This window comes from Cinclus cinclus, chromosome 4, assembly GCF_963662255.1.
Source record: "Cinclus cinclus chromosome 4, bCinCin1.1, whole genome shotgun sequence".
In the NCBI taxonomy this organism is placed as follows: Eukaryota; Metazoa; Chordata; class Aves; order Passeriformes; family Cinclidae; genus Cinclus; species Cinclus cinclus.
Genome location: NC_085049.1, coordinates 35001312 through 35024958, shown reverse-complemented (window position 1 = coordinate 35024958; position 23647 = coordinate 35001312). Strand labels below are relative to the sequence as shown.

General features: G+C 41.4%; 1 protein-coding gene across 5 annotated transcripts in view; it reads left to right on the top strand.

Annotated features, from left to right (window-relative positions):
* Positions 1-8683: 8683 nt before the first annotated feature.
* Positions 8684-23647, top strand: part of ST7 (suppression of tumorigenicity 7) — a 136758-nt gene continuing 121794 nt past the window's right edge. For 3 of the 5 annotated variants that reach the window (XR_009933155.1, XM_062491924.1, XM_062491925.1), the window contains exon 1: positions 8684-9130. Coding sequence is in view for 4 of the 5 variants with exons in the window: in XM_062491924.1 (XP_062347908.1) it covers positions 8980-9130 (151 nt within the window). In the remaining variant the exon portion in view is untranslated. The remainder of the gene's footprint in view (positions 9131-23647) is intronic. The other 2 variants (XM_062491923.1, XM_062491922.1) reach the window with 2 other exon arrangements.

The window sequence follows — 23647 nt, the reverse complement described above, 5'->3', positions numbered from 1 at the left end:
GCCATATACTCACAAAGAATTGAAGTGCTGCTCCTGTTCCCAAGGCTTTGTTGCAGGGAAAAGGTTTCTGCATGACTGATTCTCTGGGTGCAACAGAATTTGTTAATCAGTAATTAGTATGTGTCTTTTCCCAGTTCATTACTAAACTTAGTGAGCCATCATCTTCCCTTTAAGAACTTATCTACCTCTCCTTAGCTCTTTCAGTTGGAAACAGTGTGCTGTGCCGTCCTACCAGCAGTTGATGTGGCCAGAGTTACTCCACCTGAATGTAAATGAAGAAGAGGGGGAGTGTGCCAGTATATAATTTCCCAAGGAATAAATCCAGCTACTTGATACTTCACCCTCCTGGTAAGGTCCTTTTGGACATAGTAAAGTTGCTACTCAGGTTGTAGCTGCTGACAGAGAGTGGTAACCCAGTGTCTGGTGTCAAAACACAGGTGATAACAACATTGAGAAACAGGGCACTAGCAAATACAATCTGGGCAATCTCACAATCAAGGATTATTGTTCTAGGAATCATGAAAGTTACCAACAAAGTAACATGCCCAGTAAAAGAGGTTCCAATGTTATCTATAACAGTGGGTTTTCAGTGCAGCTGATGGGTTTCCTGCAATCATCTGGCAGTCCTGTGGTGATCACTACAGAAGGTGAGCAGCAACCATTACTATATCCCTTTTTTTACTTTCATTACGATATTCCTTTTCAGAATCTCTCCTAGCTTTCTGATGTAAGGAAAAGCCCCTTCAATTTGTGCCTTGCCAGCAAGGTTTGGAAATGCTGAGCAGAATAAAACAGAAGTATATGGGTGAAGCTCCCTGCTTGCCCACCAGGGTTTTCATCTTGCTCCTCTTCCCTGCTGCCATGCAGAGAAACTGATTCAGTCAGCAGCATGAAGACAAACTGGCTTCTTGATCTGCACTGATAGTGTCTTAACAGAAAGTGAAGTGACCCAAGACTGGAGTCAAATGTAAATTAACATCCATCAGATGTGTGTTTGTCAGGTACCGAGACCGGAACAGAAAAATCTCTGTTGGAACAACCAAGAGAAAAGTACGCCATTAAAACAAATTATCCAGAGCAGATGTGGGATATCCTGTAGGACAGGCATTCCTAAGGATTTCCAGTCTCAAGTGCAGAAGATAAAAGTGTAAAATAGGAAAGATAAAGACTTGGGGAATAGTCTGTATCTCATGATATAAAGGCCTAACAGCTAATTTTCTTGGGGGTGAGAGGGTAAGAAAAATACATATATCTCTAGTAAAAAGTAATGGGGGAAGCCAAAGAAAGTATTTTCTCCTTTTCTGAAGGAAAATGGCTGAATAGCAGAAGCGGGAATGAAAATAAGTCTTGTTTCTAAGAGATGATGTATGGGGAGGGCAGGGTATATTGAGAAGGGAAAGTAGGCCACTCTGAGAAGTACCACCTGTATGCAAACCCAGATTTCTAAGAAACCCTTGCTCTTTAAAACTGATGTCAGACTGGAGTTCAACAAATATGATGTTACGAGTATCCAGTGATGCCTAAGATCCCACATTAGTGGCTGTATTTAGTGTTCTTCCTTCTCCATCACAGCTTTCTGTTTGCAGAAGAGAAAATGGACAAAGTCCATACACAGTCATGATGCTGTAGTGGCAAGTGTCATGAAAGAAACCATCAGGGAATGAGTAATAATATATTCTACAGCAGATTTCAGTAATAGGTAGTAAATAGGGCCAGGTATACGTACTGAATAATGGGACTGCAGGTATCCACTGGTGCTTGGAGTACAAACACACCTTGTTCTCAACAAGTGGGTGGTGTATGTGAGAAATGCCAGTGTTTTCTGGGCTGTAGGCACCCACCGCACTCCTACATCCACACCAGTCTCAGCTAAGGTTGTCCAATCACACTCAGCTGTGTAGTAAATTCAGAGCTGCATGGTAAGAGATATTAAGGTAGGCTACCACCCACAAGTAATTTATAACAGGGAAGGTCATTTTATATTGTGCTTACCAACAGTAGCAGGTGTGAGAAGGAAGAAAATCTTCTCAACCAGGTGACTTCATTACCTTACCCTTCTTCACAATTGGAAGGAGGCTAAACTACAAAATTTTTATATAAAAACATACGTATAATGTAGAATTTACCTAGGCCTGAATTTGGCCAAAGAGCACACACTTCATTTGAAAAATGTAGAAGAAAAGAGATACAAACTATTAAGAGGGGAAGGAAGACCTACTGTGAAATCAATAAAATTAAGGATTAGATTAGATATTATGAAGAAATTTTTTACTATGAGGGTGGTGAGGCACTGGAAGAGGTTGCCCTGAGAAGTTGTGGATCCCCCATTTCCTGGCAGTGCTCAGGGCCAAGCTGAAGAGGGCGTTGAGCATCCTGATCTAGTGGAAGGTGGGAGAGTGTATTGGAACTAGATTATGTTTAAGGATCCTTCCAAACCAAATTCTATGATATGATGTTCCATGAAATTTCTTCTTGAAATTATATCAGGTAACAAATATCCCACTTCAGTGCAAGATACATCATTGGCAACAGCAATTAACATTAAGCTTTGTTTTAGGTTGCTGGGCAACCCTGGGCTCTGTACTAATGCCAAGCTTCATTCTCTCTTTCCTGGACTCATGACCTGTCCACACGGGACCTGAGACAAGCTGCAGGGTCCATCAGATCTTTCTAACTGAACAAAAACATTTTAAAGACAAGGACTTGCTCTGAAATGTCACTTTTGCAGCCAGGAGACTTAAGACTTGAGAAATGGCTATCATGATTTTTTCTTTCCAGAACTCTCTTTCTCCTTAACAGATTACATCAGAGTCATCGACAAGGCTTCCTTAGGTGTAATGTGATACAGTGATTGCACCACTACTAAAAGGGGAGGCAGGATGGACTGAATTTAAAGGATGCTGAAGAATGGATGAATTTGGATCTGAAGAATGACTGCTGGGTGCAGAATAAAGAAGGCTGTGACCCAGCAAGAACAGGTCAAGCAAAACTGAAGCGCAAAGGAGGGAAGAAAGTAGGCTATGATGATGCCAACATGTAAAACACAATTGTTCTGTCGCCTAAATTTAAAGACAAGCTCATAGGGACCTTCATCTGTGGAGAGGGTAAGAAGAAGAGGCTCTATGAGGGAGGTTTTCTCAGCAGTGGTATACTGGATGGGGGTGGAGAAGCAAGACAAGCAAGCAAAGGAGAAAAGAGTTGCATCACACAAGGCAAAAGGATATTTTGGTTCTTGATTTTGCAAAGGTTTAACAAGATTTGGCTTGGGAGCCAAATCTAGCTGTCATATGAGTAAATGACATGCCATTTACATGCTACCTGCCTCCATGTCTTGCTCAATCCCTTCCTGCATACAGGCAGAGCTGTTCTTGTCCTCTGTAATCACTGCCAGCCCCAAGCAGCAATAATTACCTTACACGATCCAGCACTGTGACTGCACAGTTTCCTTACTCTGAATTTCTGGAGACTGAGTAAAATGTAACTGCAATGTAATAGATTTCTGTGCTTCCAGGAACACCTAGCAGGTAAAGATTCTGTGTTGTAAACAGTACAGGAAAAAATAAGCTACACTCTGCTAATTGCAGATTTCAGATGGGAGACCTTTTTCTCACTTTAAAATGTCTTTTCATTAAATATAATATCAATACTCACTAGACTGTAGATAAGGCTGAGCAGATACAAAAAGTAACAGATTTTTGGTATCTGACCAAATAAAAGGTCAAGATACCAATCAGTAAAAAAAGCGATGTCTTCTATCTCCCACAAATGCATCTCCTAAAAAAAAAAATAAAAATTATTTACTGTTTGGCTTCAGTCCAAGGCATGGATGTGGGGAGCAGAGCTTTTGTCCTTTTGCTCGACCTCAGCAGGGGAGGGAGAAACCAGTGCTGATTCCCTCTGGGCTTTTCGCCATCTCTCTCTGCCTCCCTGTTTCTCCCACAGCCTCCTGTGACGTACAGAACATGTGTGGATGCAGATGCCAGATTCTGACTTGTGGAGAACTCTGTTTTGACCAGGGGCCAGCCTCACAGCTCACAGGATTCCTTTATGAATCCTAAGCACGTACCATCTTGTACAAATACTGACGTGTCCTGCTCCACCACCTTTTACAAAGAAGCTTAACAAAATACCTCAAAGAACGCATGTGTCCACAAAAATATGTAAGGGCTCCTGGGGGATATTTCCAGAGATTTAAAATAACCCCAAACAATTTGCTTTATCAAATGTGTGTGTTTGGGGTGGGGCACTTCCCCACCTTCATGCCTAGGTGTGCTGACAGTCAGGATGAAATTCCCACTTCATTTTTAGGGAAAAGAAGGAATTAGGCAAAAAAGCAGCAGAAGAAAACAGGGTTTTAATTTTTTTTATTTGTTTTTGTTTGGTTTCAGGGGTGTTTTGCTTGTTTTTGGGGTTATTCTGTTCTTTTTGGAATTTGGTTGGGGTTTTCTTTCTGGTTATGAATTATTTTGAACACTACCCAAAAATACTGAAACTCTGCTCTGAGTTGCACTAGCTACTTACCAACACCCTATTTGCTCTCTCTTTGCACATCTGATTAACTGAGCTGGTTCTAACTCGGGTTTTGTTACTGTCTTGCAATTAGGGCAGTGGCTTGGTTGAATTTTTTTGTCAGTAAAGATCTTAACTTTCAGGCAGGCTTTCCTCCTTCCCATGCAACTACCCTGACACATTATGCAGCACCCTCTTTTCTGGAAGAGTACCCACAGTCATGGACAACATTTTGTTAATAATGGAGAAAATTTTTTAAAGATTTTTGACAAGCGTTGCTCAAGGCATATTTGACCTTTCCTCATTAGTATTGGTGGTGTGTTTTTAAATATTATTGTCTATAAGATGAAGATTATTCCTGTAGTACTATAATATCCCACTTTTAGAATGGGGAACAGAAACTTCAGCCTGGGCTCACTGTTCAGAAGTCAGTAGTTCCATACTTTTGCGGTGTCTTTGTTTTAATAAAAATTGATCAATTAAATTGTAAATTAAGCACAAGTTTTTATTTCAGTGTTTCTTAGCATATTTTCTATTCTCTGGATTGTGATTAAGGATTGTGTGTACTCTAGTTGAAAACAGATTTTTGGTATGTGATTAAGGCATTTTATGCAGACTTTGGTATGTCTGAAAAGTGCTGTGTACAGGATCCCATGAACTCTCCCCCAGTGCCTTCGATCACATTGGCACACTGCTTCTCACTCAACCACTGCTGATTCCAGCTTATACTGCCATCTCCAGTTCAACCCTGATATTGTCTAATATGCAGCCGATACGCTCGATAGGTGCACTATATGCATGTGCATTTATATGGATGTAAATTCACATCTGGACATAGGCATGCATGTGTATGTACGTTGTTGTTCAACATATATCTAGATTAGAAAGTGCTGGGTGCAATGCTGCTTAATGGCTTCAGTTGCTACTGAGGCGTCAGCTGATGGTCAGGGGGATGTCTGGCTCCTTAGAAACAAGCTGACAATGTTTCCCACTGCTCACATATATACGTGGAGTTCATGTAGGTCTCATTTCTGCCGTTGCTGAATGTCCTTGGCATTAGTGTGCCTGGCCATCTTTTGGCTACCAAGACCCCAATGAAATCTTATTTTATAGCCAGGTTCCAAGAAGTTTACATACTATGGGCCTAGAAAAGGTCTCTCATTCTGATCTCTGAAATTACCAGACAGAAGATATTTTAAGATTTACTAAAACACCCAAACATTAAACCCCCCACTACTTTGGATCTTGGACTACTTTGGACCCATACAAAGATTGGGTGGGCAAAATTTTCAAACTGGACTTTCTCTGCACAATTGTCCCACCTATTCTTATTAGCCAGGACCCAAGCTCAAGAAAATGTCTTTCCTCTGAAATGAAACAAAACTTCACTGTACCTCATGTTTAGTAACTGTCATCGCTTCTGCTTCCCGATTTCATTTAGCAAAGTCATCAACAGTCATATGAGAAATTAGGAACTCTGAACTGGTATTATGGCAAACAAATTAGTAGTATTTGCACTTACAGGTATTATTTTGAGGCAGGAACTGAGGCCTTGTGTGAGAAAACTCTAAACATGAGATAATTGAGTGGAAAATCTTAGCAGAAAGGTGAAACACTATTTTCAAAATTTTTTTTGTCCAGTGATTCACTTCAGTTGTATTCTGACTTACCTTGACTTAGAAATAAGTGCCTGAAGCCAGCTGACACTCAAAATTGTGTCTGAACAGTAGTACTGAAGTTTGCTTCTGACTTGAGAAGTGCATATTTCAAGGCTTTGTATTTACTTGGAATTTCATTCAAACAGAACTGAGAGACAAGAGATAATTTGTGTTAAACAGAGCCTGAACAGCGACCTTGCCTGGAGTGTCAGCTTAGGTGCTTCCCTAAAACGAACTGCAGAAATGTAATTTGTCATATGAATGCACAAAGCTAGCCATGAGTCAAGATATCCAGCACGTAATTGCGTGTCACCTCACACAAGTACTTGGATTTGGACACATGCTTTTTATTTCCTGAGGTTTTGGGAGGCTTTTTTTGGTTTGGGGATTTTTGTTTGTTTGTTTGGTTTTTTGTTTGTTTGTTTGTTTTTCTGGGGGGGCTGGTGCTGTTTTTGGTTTTTTTTTGTTTTGTTTTGTTTTGTTTGTGCCACTGTTTTTGCTGTTGTTTTTGTTTGCTTGTGTTTGGTTTTTTGGTTGTTTTTTTTTTTCTTTGTATAGCACCCAACAAGAAATCCTTATGATTTAAATATTTTATGCTCACTGTAAAAACACTGGAGATATGGAAGCAAAATGCATAACAGTACTACAAAGTATTAGTAACTTCTGTAATTTCAGAGGAAGAAGAAGCAGTGGTGCTTAGAGGAAGAAAGGCATAAAATTAATAATTGTGCTTTAAGTGGGAACAATTCACAGTGTTTTGATCTTCTAGTAATACAAGAGATACAAAGAAAGCAAAGCAGGAGGAACCAACACAATTCACTCCTGTCTTTCAATAAAAGACAATAGAATGAAAAGTTGTTTATAAGAAGAAACTTTGGAACAGCTCTATACACCATCTCTATCTTTCATACATAAAAGAAATTGGTCATAGTCAGTTTTTTAAGATAAGCACTAATATACTGAAAATTAAAATATATAGAGGAAAATTAATAGGAGTGAAAAATTGCCTACTGCCTTGGTCTTTTTGGTAATAGAAGAGATAATGTGAGAAGAATGTTTTGATTTATAAATAACTGCATGATTGAATAAGGTTGAGGTTTTCCAGATGTGACCCAATGTATTAAGAATTTCTTCTCTTTATAACTGGAAGGGGAAGCTGAAATTTTGAAATGCATTTTTTTTGGTATGTAATTTAACCATAAATGACCTTTTATGTAGTTAATCTGTATAGTCTAATTTTCAGTTTTGTGATTTATTAGCAAGAAAAAAATCTGTCAGTCCTGCATGAATATTCTTATATGGAGACCGTGGTCCTTTAATCAGAAGATCCTGCCACCATCAAATGCAGAAGACACAGCCAGTGTTCACCATCCAGCCTCAAGCGCCGCAGTAGTCTGGAAAAACAACAAATTTTGTGCCTTTGCCACCAGAAGGTATCAATTTGTATAGCTACAGATTGATATTGGTTTAATGCCTTTGGGGATTGTAAACATTCTAGGAAAACTACTATGATTTTCTCTGTGATGTCCATTTCTTCAGCAGACTAGAAAATCTCAGCTTGGAGTGGTTACTACCAGTTTGAGAAATTTACAAGCATTTTTTGTTCTTTTGGTAATGCTTAATAAATGGTACCTGCTTCTTAAGATGCTGGAGAGTGTTATCCCACTGGATACAGACTGTGGAAACCCAGGAAGGAGATCCAAACAAATGGCAGTGTGTGGTGTACATTTACTTAAATGTTTGTAAGCTGTGTGACAACACACACAAAAAAAGCAGGGATCAGCTGTGTTTACCTACCTGAATTTTTACCGAGTTCTGCAGTCAAAACTTGTTTCATTAATAAATACCTCATTCACAGAAGAAGCAAAATGTATTTCTCAAAAGTACAATTTAATGACTTGAAGTTTATGCTTTACTGACTGTATTTGAATGAGACACAGATCTAGTGGGTGCCTTCCCTGCCCTTGGCAGAGGGGTTGCAACAATACAGTTATCTTCCGAGGAGGAGTTCTGCAGTTCAGGACTCTGCTGGGCACTGTACACACCAACACACGCACGGACTTCCATGCTTGTTTCATGATCCCAGCAAGAAGTCCAGACGAGTCAACAGCAAGAAAACACCCTAAGTCCTTTTCAGGCTTAAAGTTCTGTTACGCGGTGAAAATGCCGCCAGAAACCATTGTTCAAGATGGTTAAAGACGTGGGGGGGGAGTAGTTTCCCGGCCTTTCTGCCGCGCGGTGCCCCCGTTCAGCCGCGGCCCCCGTGTCCCCACAGCCCCCGTGTCCCCCAGCCCCCCTGTCCCCCAGCCCCCGTGTCCCCACAGTCCCCTCCGTGTCCCCACAGTCCCCTCCGTGTCCCCACAGTCCCCGCCGTTCTCGCAGCGGGGCGGGCGCTGGCAGGGCCGGGATGCCGAGCGCAGGGGCCGAGCCGCGGGGCGCGGCCGACAGAGGCTGGGGGCAGGTCCGGCGCTGCCACCGCAGCACGTCCCCACCCGCTCGGTCGGAGGGGAGCTCGCAGGAGCTCGCAAGAGTCCATTTTAGCGGGGCGGCCGTCGCCGAGGCTCGGCGGGCGCGGCGGCGGGCGGGGACAGAGCCGGCAGCGCCCCGGGGGCACCCGCAGCGCCCGGCGGGCGGTGCGAGCGGCGGGCGGGGAGAGGCGGCCCGGCCAGCGAGAGGGGTGAACCATCCCACAAACACACGCTGAGAGCTCGTGGCAGCAGAGGACAGCGTTTGGGTTGGTTTCCCCCCACTCTCCGTCCGTTTCCCCCCCCCCCCCCCCTTTTTTTTTTTTCCTCTTTTCTCTCCAAAAAACATGGCTGAAGCTGGGACGGGCTTTTTGGAGCAGCTCAAGTCTTGCATCGTCTGGTCCTGGACTTACCTCTGGACGCTTTGGTTCTTCATCATGCTCTTCCTCGTCTACATCCTAAGGGTGCCGCTGAAGATCAATGACAATTTAACCACAGGTAGGCTGTGATCCCCTTGCCCTGCCCCGGGGGCGGCTCAGCCGGGGGTGCCCGTGGGGAGCGCCCAGCGCCGCCCCCTCGGTGCTCGAGTGCTGTCTTAGCCTGTTTGCGCTGTACTCGGGCATTTTTATTAACCAGGATTAAAACTTTAATTGTGTTTCTGATAAAAATTAGATCTCAGCTACTTTTCCTGAATGACAACAAATAGTAAGAGTGCAAGTTCGCCGGAAGAATATCGCTGTTGCAATGGACTTTGCTTTGGGTGCTCGGGCTCGCTAAGGTAGTGTGCCACTGCTCGCACTGAATCGGCAGTCGCTGACGGACTGTTAGCCGGTCTGGATTAGGCAGTTATGGCTTTATCTTGAAATTGCTTGTTATTCCTACCCATCTACTTCGATAATTTAATTTCTGGCCCCCTCACCCTCCTACCCCCACGCTGGAGAAGACAAATTAGTTTTGGGGCAGATGAGATGTAACCCATGTGGCATCCGTGCTGCTGGGAAGTTAAACATTATCTGAGCGTTTTTCACCCAACCCTCTGGCCTGTTTTCATTTGATAAGCCTCTGGCAATTCCCGCATCAAAGAAGAATTAAAAAAAAGAAAAGAAAAAAAAAGAAGATTCAGCATACAGCAGTTTTCTCTTTAAGCATAAACACAATTATAAATTGCATTTATAAATTATAAACTTTGAATGTGGTTTTGGTCAAATTTTCACAATATGTCTTTGGACAATATCCTGTTTCTTTTGACATTGCCGCACACTGATTGGAACAGGAAATAATTTTTGTTGCTTGATTCTTAATAATTTATGTAATGCATATGTCCCAGGTAACCATTGCAGGCCATACTTGTCAAACAGAAATGTCAAATTGCTTTAGATTATAATTTTCGCTATTGCATAAAATCAGACGTCCATCTGAGACCTAATCAACCCCCTCTGACTTCTTCTTCCTGAATTTGAATAAACTAATTCTTGATGCACTTTCTCATTTGAAATGTTACTCCAGCTGTGTCATCTTGGGGTTTACTGAAATGTCTCAAAATGCAAGTAAAATGACAGTATGAAATCTTTGAGGAGTTAAAAAAGGCTAAAGAAAGTCCCAAAGTGCCTGAGAATGAAACTGAGAGCTTGAAAAGTCATGAAAATGAGTTATCAGGGAGAACTACAGGCACAGTATGGTCTTTGTGCATCATCTGTTCCTAAATGGAATTTATCAAAAATTAGTGCTGGTAATAACATGATCTTTTGTTTATTTTTTTCAAAGTTTTAATGAATGAATTAAAAAGATTTATGAATTAATTAACGATTTTAATTTATTGTGTGGTGGATCGTCTTCCCCTCCAACCCCTCCCAGCCGATTACAGTTGGATTCTGCTGCCATTAGTTTAAGGTTGATCATGAAGTACCACAGCAGCTGATGATGTGATACCAATTACATTTATTTCAGTGATGTGAAAATAAATATGGAAATGTTCTACTAAAATTTCAATGTGACATAAAGAAATAGCAGGGTGATTAAAAAGAATGACTGGGTATTTTCCCAGAACAAGCTGGATCTGTTGGTGGGTTGAGGTCAAGCAAACTGGTTTTCAGTACCACCAGAGGCAGGCTTAGGCAGCCAGTTAAAAAACTGCAGTTTCACAGGTATGATTTGGACTTAATGAAATACTGATTTAGAAAAGGTTTTAGAGATTTGGATCAAACACCTTAAACAGAGTCCGCAGTGGGCTGCCGTGATACGAACGACAGAGAGGGAACCTGCCATGAAGACCTGGTGCTTGCTGCTGCTGCTGCATGATTTTGTTTTTCCATGCCTAGTGTCAGTATTTTTAAAAGGAAGTGGAAAATCTGGAGAAGATAGTGGAAAAATTATTCCAGGACTAGAGAGAAGCATCAGAATAAGATTACAGTAAGGTGGTATTGTCATGGAGAGAGAGAAAGAAATGGCCTTTAAATAATGAAAAGAATTATAAGGATTGATGAAGGAGAGGGCAAACTCAATTTTGTCATAATCAGGCATTAATTTTTAGCAAGCTCTGATTAGCTGAGAAAGGAACCTTTGGGATTTGCATGTCTGAGAGTCTTGAAATCCGATGGTGAAATAGTGTTCATGCAGCCTTAAATTGCTTTTTGGCAAGGACAGGGCAGCAGGCTGTGCACCACTGGCTGTCAGTCATTGCAGATGGTTTCACCAAATAGACAGGTGGTTGGTCCCTTGTATCAGAAAGTCTGAGTAAGAAGTAGTGTGGGGTCTTTTTTCTCTCTTTCAGCTTTGTACAGATGTGCATACCCGAGGATCAGTGCATGTTGGTCATCCCATGTGTTTCAGTGAGCTCCCAGGCTTGAAGGTCCTCAGTGTGGCCAAACATAATGTCAGTGTCCTCAGTGGAGTACATTGCTGTGATAATAATTACCCAAAGGGAAATCTAGTCTGTTATATAAAAATATTAATGTTAAGTCTGATTGTGGTCACTTTTTTGAAGTTTGATATCCAGATCAAATAATGAAATTATGAATAGGAGAGTTTGAAATATTGTACCATACCATTAGCCAGGAAGAAAGAGAGGACGCTTAATATGCCAGGCTAGACTATTAAATACAGAATAAGCACTTGAGGAAGCAGATATTATAATATTATTTCAAAATAATTAAACATGTCTATTTTATATAACATGCTGTATTTTCTTCCTGTGTTGGCACTTGCACGACTTCTGAATGCCACACTAATCTGAACTAAGACACACCTCTTCTAAAAATGTGCTTGTTTTCCCTGACATAAGAATTTGGATTTCTAGTTAAATCCTAAGAAGGAAAGAGGCACTGAAGTTGAACAGTTTCTGATGACTTTCTTTATCCTTTCAAAGTGCAACAGAAAGACAGATTTAATGACCAGAGCATTAAGTGCGACTGGCTTGTGACAAGGCAGACAGGAGGAAACCTCTGGCTTGCTGAGGGTAGAGAAATAAGATACACTGATTTCCTAAACATTTGAAAAATAAGTTCCTGGGTATGAGCTGTGGGCTGAGTCTGACTGGTGTCTGTGCAGTATTATTGTTCAGCTGTGCTGGAGCAAGGCTCTCTGGTGTTACCAGCTGAGCTGATAGAAAGGGGCGCATTAGAAGCCTGCAGAATAGAAGAAAAAAAGTGAAGTTGTCCTGCATGGCCCCCGAGGTCAGCAGGCACAGGGTAACCACGGCTGGAAAAGCAAGACTACATCACCTTGTGGTGGCTAGGACATAGTTATTATCTGAGGAACATGGTATATTTCTTCATTATGAAATTTTAAAAACTATTATTATGACACTCCTACTGAAATAAATCGCTAACATCTTAATTAATGTGGGATCTGTGATCAGGTAATAGACTTCTTAAAACCCAGTACCTGAAACACTGCACATGGTGTTGGCCATTTGCAGAGGGAAGAGGCTGGTGTGGAGCAGGGCTGGCAGCACTGGCCATAAACAGGTCCCCACTCACCCCTGTGGTTTGTGTGGACAGGAGTTGAAATTAACGTTCAAAGTCCTGTAAATTTAGGATAACAACACCTTGTCCAAGAATCTCTGAGAAGACACAAAGTGGAGAGGCTTTTTTTAGTCAGCCTGGCCCACCTCAGATGTGCTCACCAGTGTGTGCATTGCACTGACTTCAGGAAGCAAAGCGCTTGGAAATGACCCATCTTATGAAACTGTCTTATGTTAAATGGTGCAGTAAAGCTGAGGGTGATTTAATTAGCAGAAATACTGCAGGAGGTGGAGAGATGGAGCTTGCCTCTCAGATATGGGCTATGCTGTCTTTGGGTGGTAGCTGCTGTCAGGGAAGCTCATCTCATCTTTCTGATCTTTCTGTTCTGGGTTTTCTGACTCTGCAGGTCTATACTGTGCATTGGTTCAATGTGCCCCAATAAGCTGCAGTGCGAGAAAAAAGCAGCTTTTCATTCCCATGGTCTCACATTCAAGTGGCTGCAGAAAACATTTGCCTGCTATTAAAATTTAACTGATTTCACTTTCTTCCTGCTGCTGATAATTTGGCCATGTGGAGCTGCATGTGTGCAAGCTGCGGTAATAAACCACCCTGAGGACAGAAGGGTTTTTTGGGAACTGGGTGCATGGGAGTATGTCCTGTCTGGGCTGGGGGGACAAGGCTGCAGGTGCTGAGGCTGGGGCTGCAGGCACTGCTCAGCCTCTGAAGCATGTTGAGGTGTGTTTGCTGTGATAACATCTTGACAGCCGGTCAGGAGGTATTGTTCCCCTTCATAAATTTAAGCTAGTGCAGTTAATCATGAGGGTTGGAAAACATTAACCTGACAAAGGCCAGGGAGTTTCAAATAGTTTGAAAACCAGAGAACAAACTCTTTCTTTTAAGAAGAACTGAAGGACAGTTAGTTTTAGTTTTGCAGACTTGCTGGTAGTTGTTTGGTCTTTCTTCAAAGCAACCTGCTGTCCTTGTGATGGCTTTCCCTGTAAGCATCTGCTGTGTGAGCTACAGAAATGTGGCGCTGGGTGAGTCAACAGAAAACCTGCAGCAAAACTCTCATGCCAACAAAGGAGATGGAAGAATTCTTAACTCTCTACAAGTGTCTTCTAGATTTGTTCGGAGTATTTTAAAAAACGTGACTGTTGAAAGTAAAATTTCAAATACATGACCACTTCTCTCAAGGTCAACATCAATCCTGCGTATGAAATTCACAGAGTCAGTTACAGATAGATAGTTTGCTCACTGACCCAAATTCACTGGCATTAATTTTTGCATTTCTTAGAATGTAAATGAAATATTTACTAAATACTGATCTTATTTTCTACTTAGTGGAATTAAAGTAAGCAGTGTTTTCTTAACTGTTAACCCCTCTCTTCAGCTGCATAATTTACAGCACCAAAAAGCATTTGTAGTTGCTGCTGAGCCTCCAGACAGGGTTTCTATGTTAGGGGTTTTTTTGGTCACTTTTTTTATTTTTGCAAAAATTAATTTTTACTACTGTAGGCTAATATTCAGGAGGTTATTATAAAACAGGTTTTAACTGTTTTAAGCAGGTGTATTTTCATCATGATACACTTGGAAACTCTTTTTAATTTTTTATGGAAGAGATTATGATGTGCATGAAAGTAGTATGTTACTTCTGACAAAAAGTAGACAAATCTTGTAGATTAAACTGGGAATTATTGGGGGAAAAGCCATATCAAAACTTGCTGGATCAGTTCCCAATGGATTAAGTATACAATAATACTTGTTTTCTATGAATTTTGATATTTCTTCAGCAGTTTGAGCTTTTGGTTGAGCTAAATTTTTTGGTCAGCATCAGATGCTGGAAACAGAGTGAAGTTTGTAGGAAATGCATGGTTTTTAGAAAATGCTGTTTTAAGAAAATGACTTTTGCAGTCAGTATTTAAGGGGAAATGTGTGAGCCAGAGCCTTCAAAATAATATTTGATAACATCTTGAGTGAGCTTACTTTAACACTGACTGATACACAGTCATGGAGCAGTACTACCACCTTCTAACTGAAGTCTAATGTCCTCTGTGTGCTGATGAAAATCTGAGGAAATGCTCCTAAAACTGCATATGGGATATTCCCAAAGCATCCCTTGAGTGCCTGGACAAATTTAGCCCAGAAGAATGTAAGGCCCCCATCGTTCACAGGGGTCATGGGTCCTAATTGTCTGAGTGGCTGCAAAAACACCACCATTCTAAATTAGAGAACTTAAAACAGATATTTTTGGTGGCTATTTTGCAAAGAAAATACAAAAATCCAGATCATAAATTTTCATTTGTGAAAGACAGAAGAAGTGCTAACTGCTGTCCCTGCCTCAAGGACTGAAAAGAGAGAGAAAAGTACATAATTCTGTGTCAAGGCTGTACATTAAATGAAAAATAGGTCATGATGCCTGCCTGAGAGCAGCACCTGGCAGGAATTAGGAAGATGATGTTTGATAAAACAGGGATTTTTGAGGGAATGACCTGCCTGTGTTTTAAAATGGATTCTCTAAGAGGAGCTATGGAGAGTCTAGCAGAACCACACTGCTAGCCTAAGGAAGCTCAAGATGTTTGTCTACACAGGGAAGCTACTTGGCAGTAGCTAAGGAGGTGTGAATTTTAATCTAGTCGACATACATATAGTGAACTTCCTAAATATTTGGAAGTAAAATTCATGTTAAATTTTCAGAATTGGGACCCAAATTGGCTGCTTCATGGTCTGAAGAAGCGGCCTGGCTATGAGACCTGCTGTGTTCAGTGCCCTCACTTTGATAGAGAGATGGTTGCTCATGCTGTCAGCTCTGTAGTGGGAGGAAAGTAGTAGGTACTAAAGTAGCCTTTAGTACAGGGAAAACAGATCTTAAAAAAGGGGCAGCTGCAAACTGAAACCAGAGGAATGCACATGCTAATTATTTTTTGTAAGAGATATTTGAAGATGTGTTTTTGGATCCAGCTGATATGGCATGGGATATTATGGCTCTTCATCTTTGGCTAAAGTAGTATTAAGACCCTTAGTGTAATGAGTATTGCCAGGCTCTTCAGTGGGAAAACTGTGAGTGAAATCTAATGGCCCATAGTAAACAGGAGAGCTGAGTAGTTAAAACATTATCATGATGAGGTTTAAAAACCCCCACAGCCATCTTAAAACACTTGCTGGTGATGTGCAGGTATGTTGTGCATAGAGGCTCTGATAGTCCCAGACGTTCCAGGACTTTTGTGCACATGCCAGAGAGTCCCCGCTGAGTCCAAGGTTTCTGTGCGTTGTTCAGTTGGCTGGCAAGCTGTGTGCTTAAAGGAGAGTTAGTTATTTGTTTTGTTGGCAAGTGGTAAAGCAAATAAAACCACTTACGTAGTGACTTAGGTTGGAGGGCCAAAGCAGTTTCTTCTGGATTGAAGGAATAAACATTGCTGTCAGAAGCTAATCAAGCCTTTTGTGTGGCTGTCACAAGAAGTCAGGATTCACCTTTCTTTGTCCAAGATTAGTTATTTAAGAAAGTATTTTATGTTTAGCATAGATACCCGTCAGAATGCTGAATACAATGGAGAGTCCTGTTGAAGTGAACAGGGAGAACTAAGGCAAAGGGAAATGAAACCTTGATCCTCTAAACCTTCAGTAGTTTAGTTTGTTCTGCAAGCATAGGCCCAGGGCTTTGCTGCACAGGTAATTAGTATGCATGAATTCTCAAGGACTTGGGCCCAAGTATATTATATATTACTAAGGTACTGCAGGGAGCCTGTAGCAATATGGGTGATGAGTCCCCAGTCATTTCTGCCCAAAGGCAGTTTTTCCTCTTGTGGTTTGATGATCACACCCAAGTTTTGCCTTTTTTTACCAGAGCTGTCTCAGGAATGTACTTAGGGCATCTGTCATAGCATTTAGGATAATGCATCCTGGTCCTGTGGACAGACTATGAGGTGCTTGTGGGGATGTTACTCCTCTGTTGGCTATTAAAGAGGGTAGCTGAAGGCTCCTTCCACCTGTTTTTAAATTAGCTCTTTGTGGCACTGAAGGCATCTATTGAAAGAGTGTGTTATAAACTACAGCTTGTCCTCATGTCTGTGAAGTGTCGTGTGGACCAGTGATGCTGTGTAAATATTAATGAGTTAAAGTTGCTTTGTGAAATCCCAGCAAAGTTTTTTGTGTGTGTCTTAGTCAGGCAGTGCAGAAGGGCAACCAATTTTAACACCACGAACACTAAGCTTAAGCAACAGTAATGCTTTTAAAGACAAGAGTTAATGCCACGCTTTCAACAGACAGAACAAACAAGTTGTAACTGTTAAGCCTGAGGAAAGGGCCTAAATTCAAAGTCCAAATCAAACCTCACCAGCTGCTGAGAGAAGACAACGATTTATTATTGTGGAGTCTAAACTAGAGATTTGTCACTGTGGTAGACTCATTGCTTAAGCAATTAAGTGCACTTAAATATACGAATTAGAAGGATGAATGCTATAGGGCAAAAATGAAATGCAGTCATCTTTAAGGTTCCTATTCTGTGCAGTGTGCCAACTGCAACCATGAGAACTAATTTCCAGCTCACTTTCTACAAATAAACTTGGCTTATTAAATGTCAGGGCTGTTAGGTTGAAATGTAAGGTCCTGTGTGCAGTGGCAAGACACTCAGAGATCAAATGTAAAGCACAAGAAATGTTGTTATCATTGTTGTAATCTTATTTTGTAAGGCGGCCATTTATTTCTCAAGAAAATATACCAGTAACCTGAGTGTGTCATAGATGTTGGACTTCCCATAACGAAATTTTTTCATGACATGTCCTGTATGTTTATGCTGAGGGCTGAAAATTGTTTACAGCGTGGCTTGATCTGAAGCAAGGTTATATGATCCACTAATGCACTTAATGTTCCATGTGAAATTTCTTTTGCTATTTTTAATACTGAAGTTAACTTGATAGCAGTGTACCCATCTGGTATGTTTTACACAAATCTCAGCTTAGAGTCCTAGGCTACTCATTTCCTCCGTTTTCAGAGAGAAGGTTAAACCAGAGCCTGTCAGAGAAGGCTTGCAGCTGGCCTTCTGCACCCTGTGCAGGGGATCAGGGGACACAGTCCCAGGGTGAGGCTCAAGATACTTCTTGAGCAAAAGCCAACTCTGTGTAGCAACAGAATCTGCGGCTGAGCTGATGAGCCCTCCCTGTGAAGAGAAGGACCTGTGGAGGTCTTGTGCAGGGCTGTACTGATGCACAATTACTGATCTTAGAAGCCACAGTGTCTTCTCTGTCGTGCTTGACTTGATGGATTTATCTGCTTTATTTGAAGGCCTTAGCTGATAGACTGTTATAATGAGGTAGAAATTGAAATTAACTTTCCATTATTATTTTGAGAAAGTCTGTGTTGCAGTTCTGTACTCCTTGAAGCAGTTGGCAAAGCTCCTGGTGAGTTAAGGAAATGATAATGTTGCACCAAGAGGTTTTTTTTACATTAGTCTTGATAGAAGAGAGTATATAGCATGAATGACTCTCATACACCTCCCAGCAATCTGAAATAAGTTTGCACATTTGCTGCCTTCCTGGATTTGAAACACACCAGGTATCAAGACACTGAGAACTGATAGCAGTGCAGGTTAAATAAAGGCATTTAGAATGAGAAGTACTTGACTTGTCTAAACCTAGTCTGCAAAGTTTCTTACCTGCTTTTATGTTTAAAACGTTTTAATCAGTTCTCTTGCCACACATTTTTAGAACTCTTGAAGTTGCAATATAAATTTTGAGTTTTACAAGGTATTGTAGGCTTTCTGATGGTATGACAAATTTTGCACATGAGCCAAACCCAGTAATTAATAAATCACTCATTGAAAACTTTGGGGGATTTAAGTACTATTCTACTCTTCTGTAAATCAGGTAGACCTAAAAATCCCAATTTTTCTTCAGGCCACATTCAAACTGGTAATGACTGATTATGGAACAATACTGTTACTGGCCATTTTTTTTCTGAGTAAAATATGCAGTAATATATAAAATATGTTATATGATATATACAAAACACATTTGTATAGCTTGCATTGTATATAATATTTATGTTAGTAATGTGTGTGTAATAAAATGCAGTGCTGTCCCCCTTGTGTTTGAGGCTACACCTTTATCACTTGGGGTATAGAGTCAGTGACGTGCAGGACTAATGGGCATTGTTTGCTACTTTCCTTGGGTGAGGTAGTAATAGAGGTTTGAAATAAATATCCTACAATATCTTCCTTACAAATGTGTTCTTCCCTAGGTGCAGTGGAGTTCCTGTTGCCCGGTGGCAGCAGCGTGTGGGTCAGAGTGCTGCCATGCTCTTTGCTGTGCTGTGGTGGCCCACCTTGTGTGTTGGTGTCAGTGAGAGCAGCCACCCCTCGTTTGTTGTAAGGTGGCTCTGTGGCTGTGAATGCCCACCCTGCTTGGCTCACTGGGAGGGCAGTTCCCACACTGGGGATCACCCAAGATCTCAGCTCTTCCGCTCTGGGTTATGACCCCTTTGCATCTTGGCAGCGGACTCTTTAAGAGCTGGAGTTTGTGGTTTAGTCCAGGCTGAACACTGGAGACTTTCTTAGTCTAAAATAAACCATCAATCCAAAAACCAGCCACAGGGAGCCCACAGACAGCTGCTCTGGCCCCAAGCTCCCTGGCATACACAGCCCTCTGTACATTACCATCGTCCTCTTTCCAGTGCACATGTGATCCTTCTGCACGGGCACAAAAATCAATAATAAACAGTAAATGAATTACGAGAAGCCTGCCAACCAAAATGTCTCGTTTGCCTTTGTGTTTGTTTTCCTTTCCTAATCTAATGTGACAGAGAAGCATTTAAGGGAAAAGGATGCTGGGAATGATGAAATTTTATGAAGCCTTTTCTCACAAATGCCTTTGTTTTAGAAGTGAGGGAGCTTGGTGGTACCCATGGTGAAAAATTCCCTTGCAAAGCCTTGCACTGCAGGCTGCAGCCATGGTCTCCTTCGCTTAGTCCCTCAGAAACTCTCTCCTTGTGTAAGCATCAAAACCCCATGGCATTGATGCAGTAGGTAAGGACATGACTGGTTCAGGGTGGGCTCTGCAGTTCTCAGGATGTGTTTCTGTTTATATACAGAAGGCAGGTTTTATCTGCCTTTGGTCTTCAAGGTGAAGATAAATTCTCATTAAAAGTATCTTTTCTGTTCCACTTGGCAACATCAGTTTGTTTGGGATACATATTTTAAACACACAGACTGGAATTACATCTGCAAGGCAATATTTTCAGAAGCACCTGGGGTATTTAATTACCTGTGCTTTTATCACCCATTAGTTTACTTACTAGCATGTACTTATTCAAATACTCTTTATGCTAAACATGGTAATAAACCAAAAAATGCTTTGCTAACTAAAAGAAAAGCATTTAATATCTGATACACAGTGTATTAGATGCATCTGTAATGGCACAGTGTTCTTTTACTCATGCTAGTGCAATTCTGTACATCACAGCCATTGCCTTTGCAGGAAGTTACGCTGTCAGTTTTGAATAAAAGTTAATATTAATGAGAGATGTGAGAATACTGTAAAATAATAATAAACCTAAAATATGCACCAGTTCAAACAAATTGGTCATTGTGTTTGCTTTCTGTGAATGCTGTAGTTCAGCAAGAACAACATTGTCTGATTCAGGTCCTCAGTGTTGTTCTTAAAATACAGGTCGCTCTGGTCTGTTGATTGCCAGCACTGCGTGGCAGTAAAGGGGAAATGTCTGAGGTTCAAATACGAGTCTTAATTTTAAAAATAAAAAAATAAATGGCATATTTACTTACAGTTAACATTACTGTTTGGCATATTGCAGTTTTAAGTTTAGTAGAAAAGACTATTTGAATTTTAAATTGTAGTTTTGATACACAAGATCTTTTATCATGCAGAAACTAACTAGAAGCCAATGCACTGGCATTTGAGTAATTTCAGTTTCCTAGTGGTTGTGATTCAGCTGGGAACAGTGAGATCAGATTTTTTTCAGTGCTCTTAGTTCGTACAACAAACCTTGTCTTTGGTGGTTGCCTTACAGTCTTTTCCTTAGTGCTTGAGCCAGCCCTTCACTGTGTCTTGCCTCAGCTGCCATAAGTAGATTTTGCATTTGATACTCAGTAATGTGGCAGAAGAGGGAAAGGCTTGTACAGTTCCTGCACTAGAGGGCATCCTTTTAAAGACACGGGAGTCATGCCGGTACAAGGAGAGGCATCTGGCACCTGTGGGGAATGAAGTCTGTCCCAAAACTCATCCCAAACCTAGGTGTGCCTGCTGTCACAGACCTGGCGAAGGGTCGCCGCTTTGCACGGGCAGTGCCTGCACACACTGACACAGCCCCAGGCATTAAAGGAGTGTGGGAGAGCTGCTCTCTCTTACACTGGGGACCCTAAATGTCACTGTATTGCATCGTGCTACCCACAGAGGGGAAGTACTACACTGGACACAGTCACACGATAGGTAAGGAATAAAGTAGGGCCATCCTACAACTGACGTATGGCAGAGTCCCACCTTTGCGGTTTGGAAGTCTGCTTGGGAGGGAGTCCCAAGGCTTCCTCAAGATCAGGTGAAAGATGAGGATCATGACGTGTAGATCTCAGGCTACAGAAAGCTGAAGGGAATGTGATGATTGACATAAAGCTCTATTATTTTAAGTACGACAAAAAATGGAAAATGCAGGACTGTTTGTTGACTGAAGGTGTCTAATATTTGTTCTCCTGAAATGACTACCACAAAATAAGCTAAACAGCCAGTTAAAAACAGTTGTGGTGATGGGTGCTGCATTTATGTGTCCCTGTTCCTGCAGATTGCAGGCTTTAAGACAATGAGGACAGCGTACGTGGAGGTGCTGAAGAGGTAACTGGTACCTGCCTGCCTGCCTTTACTCCACCCACTGCCCCAACTGTTAAGGCCACAAAGTGTTTTTGCAGACACAAAGTAGTTTCTAAGGCTCTGGAAGATTTGTGCTAATTGTTGTGGTGCAACGTGTGTCTGACTCTGGCTGGCTTATTCTGTACAAACAGCAAAATTATCTTTATTTCCTGAAGGTTTGTCTCCTCCACAGCTGTTATTAGATAGATCTCATGTCTAATCTGTCCGAGCATTTGTGCATAGAGGCGGATGTGGCTTTGTTGTTTGTTTTGTATATGTAAAAACAAATCAAAGGTGGTTGTTTTTTTTGTGTATCCCTTGCCCCCCAGCAGAGTTGATCTATTCAGGCATCTGTAACCATGGACACTGATACAAATTTTTTAAAATGTCCCTTTTGTTTCAATATAAATCTTTAAAAAAATATATGTATATTGCTTATTTTAGCATTTGGTGTATTTTGTCATGTTTCTTTTCAGGAAAGAAGTCCCTGGCTTCCTTTGATGCTTATGTCTGCCTTGCTAAAAAAAATCATATACCATGTTGTTCTTTTCTAAATCAAATCAGTTGAGTTCTAGTTCTGCTCATTCAGTTTATTCTCGAGCTGCTTTATATTCTTTCTCTGGACTACCATTGATATTTTTTGTGTACACAACAGCATTATTAAAAAAGGTAGGTGTTTGAAGCTGATCAGACTTCAGGGGCCTCTGGAACAGCGCATGTCTACTTCATTGGGATTTTGTCCATGAGCTTATTAGGGAAGTTTCAGCTAGGTTGGTGCTCAAGTACATGGTCTTTACATGGCTGTGTGTTAAATGCTAGCTGCTACCTTTATGTTATCCATCCAGACCAAAGATAATTTTTTAGTAACAAAAGATGAAAAAACAGCATTGCAGGTAGGGTTTAGAGTTGTTGCCAAGTGCTGAACAGGTCTCAAGTGTTTGTAATGCCAGCTCTGTACCTGTTTCGCACTTTCTGGATTTTTTGTGTGTGTGGCTTGTAACCACATGGGTAACAGACTTCTAATGAGGCATAGTAGGTAGAAGCAATTAAAGTATTTAAATTTTTCTCTGTAATGTGTTCTAGTGAGAGTAGCCTCAGCTGCGATGTGCTTTTATGACAGATATTCATAAATGGAACAAAACATTTGCTGGTGTCTTATCAAGGCAGCACCTTAACTTGAAAGAGATTTGAAAGACAAAATACAAGAAAACAAATTTGTATGATTACCAGCAACTCACATTGAATTTCAAGGGCATTGGCATAGGGGTTCTCTTCTGGGGAGTCATCTCCTACGTCTCTTTTCATACTATATCTTTCAGCCGTGTACCCTCTTGCACTTAAGATGGTATAAATATTTGAGAGTGCAGTGACTTTTCAAGAATACCTGCCTTGGTAGACAAGCCTGTGGCCCTTCCTTAGCTTAGTACATCTTCTAATACTGAACAATAATGGCTAGGTTAGAATAATTAAAAGAAGTTTGAATGTGAAGTAGTTTGCTGTGGAAATACATCTAACAGCTAAATTTGCCCAATTGTATTGTAACAAGTGCAGCTGAGAACAAGTAAGTGAACATGAAATATGAGTGGGAGTGGGCTTACTGTGTATTTTTTTAATTAAAAATAATTCTTCTTATGAAAGGAAAAGGCAAATACCTCAGTTATTGGTGAATTTCTCAAATATTTCACTGTATGTATTAGGTTTGCATGGCCAGGTTTTGGTAGCAGGAGGGCTACCGGGGTGGCTTCTTTGAGAAGATGCCAGAAGATTCCTGTATGTCTGGCAACCAGTGCCAGCCAACTCCAGGATGGACACACCACTGGCCAAGACAATCAGAAATGGAAGTAACACTTTTGTGGTAACAGATAATAAGAAGAGAAAACAAAATTTACTGAACAGAAGTAATTGTGGCCAGAGAACAGTGGGGTGAGAATATGAGGAACAACTCTGCAGACACCAAGGTCAGTGCAGAAGGAGGGTGAAGAGATGCCCCAGGTGTTGCAGCTGAGATTTCTCTGCAGGCCTTGGTGCAGACCGTGGTGAAGCAGCTGTACTCCTGCAGCCCATGGAGGTCCATGGGGATACTAAGATCCACCTGTAGCCCATGGAGGAAACCCACACCAGAGCGGGTGGATGCCTGAGAGGGGGCTGTGAATCTATGGGAGGCCTGTGCTGGAGCAGGCTCCTGGCAGGGACCTGCAGACCCGTGG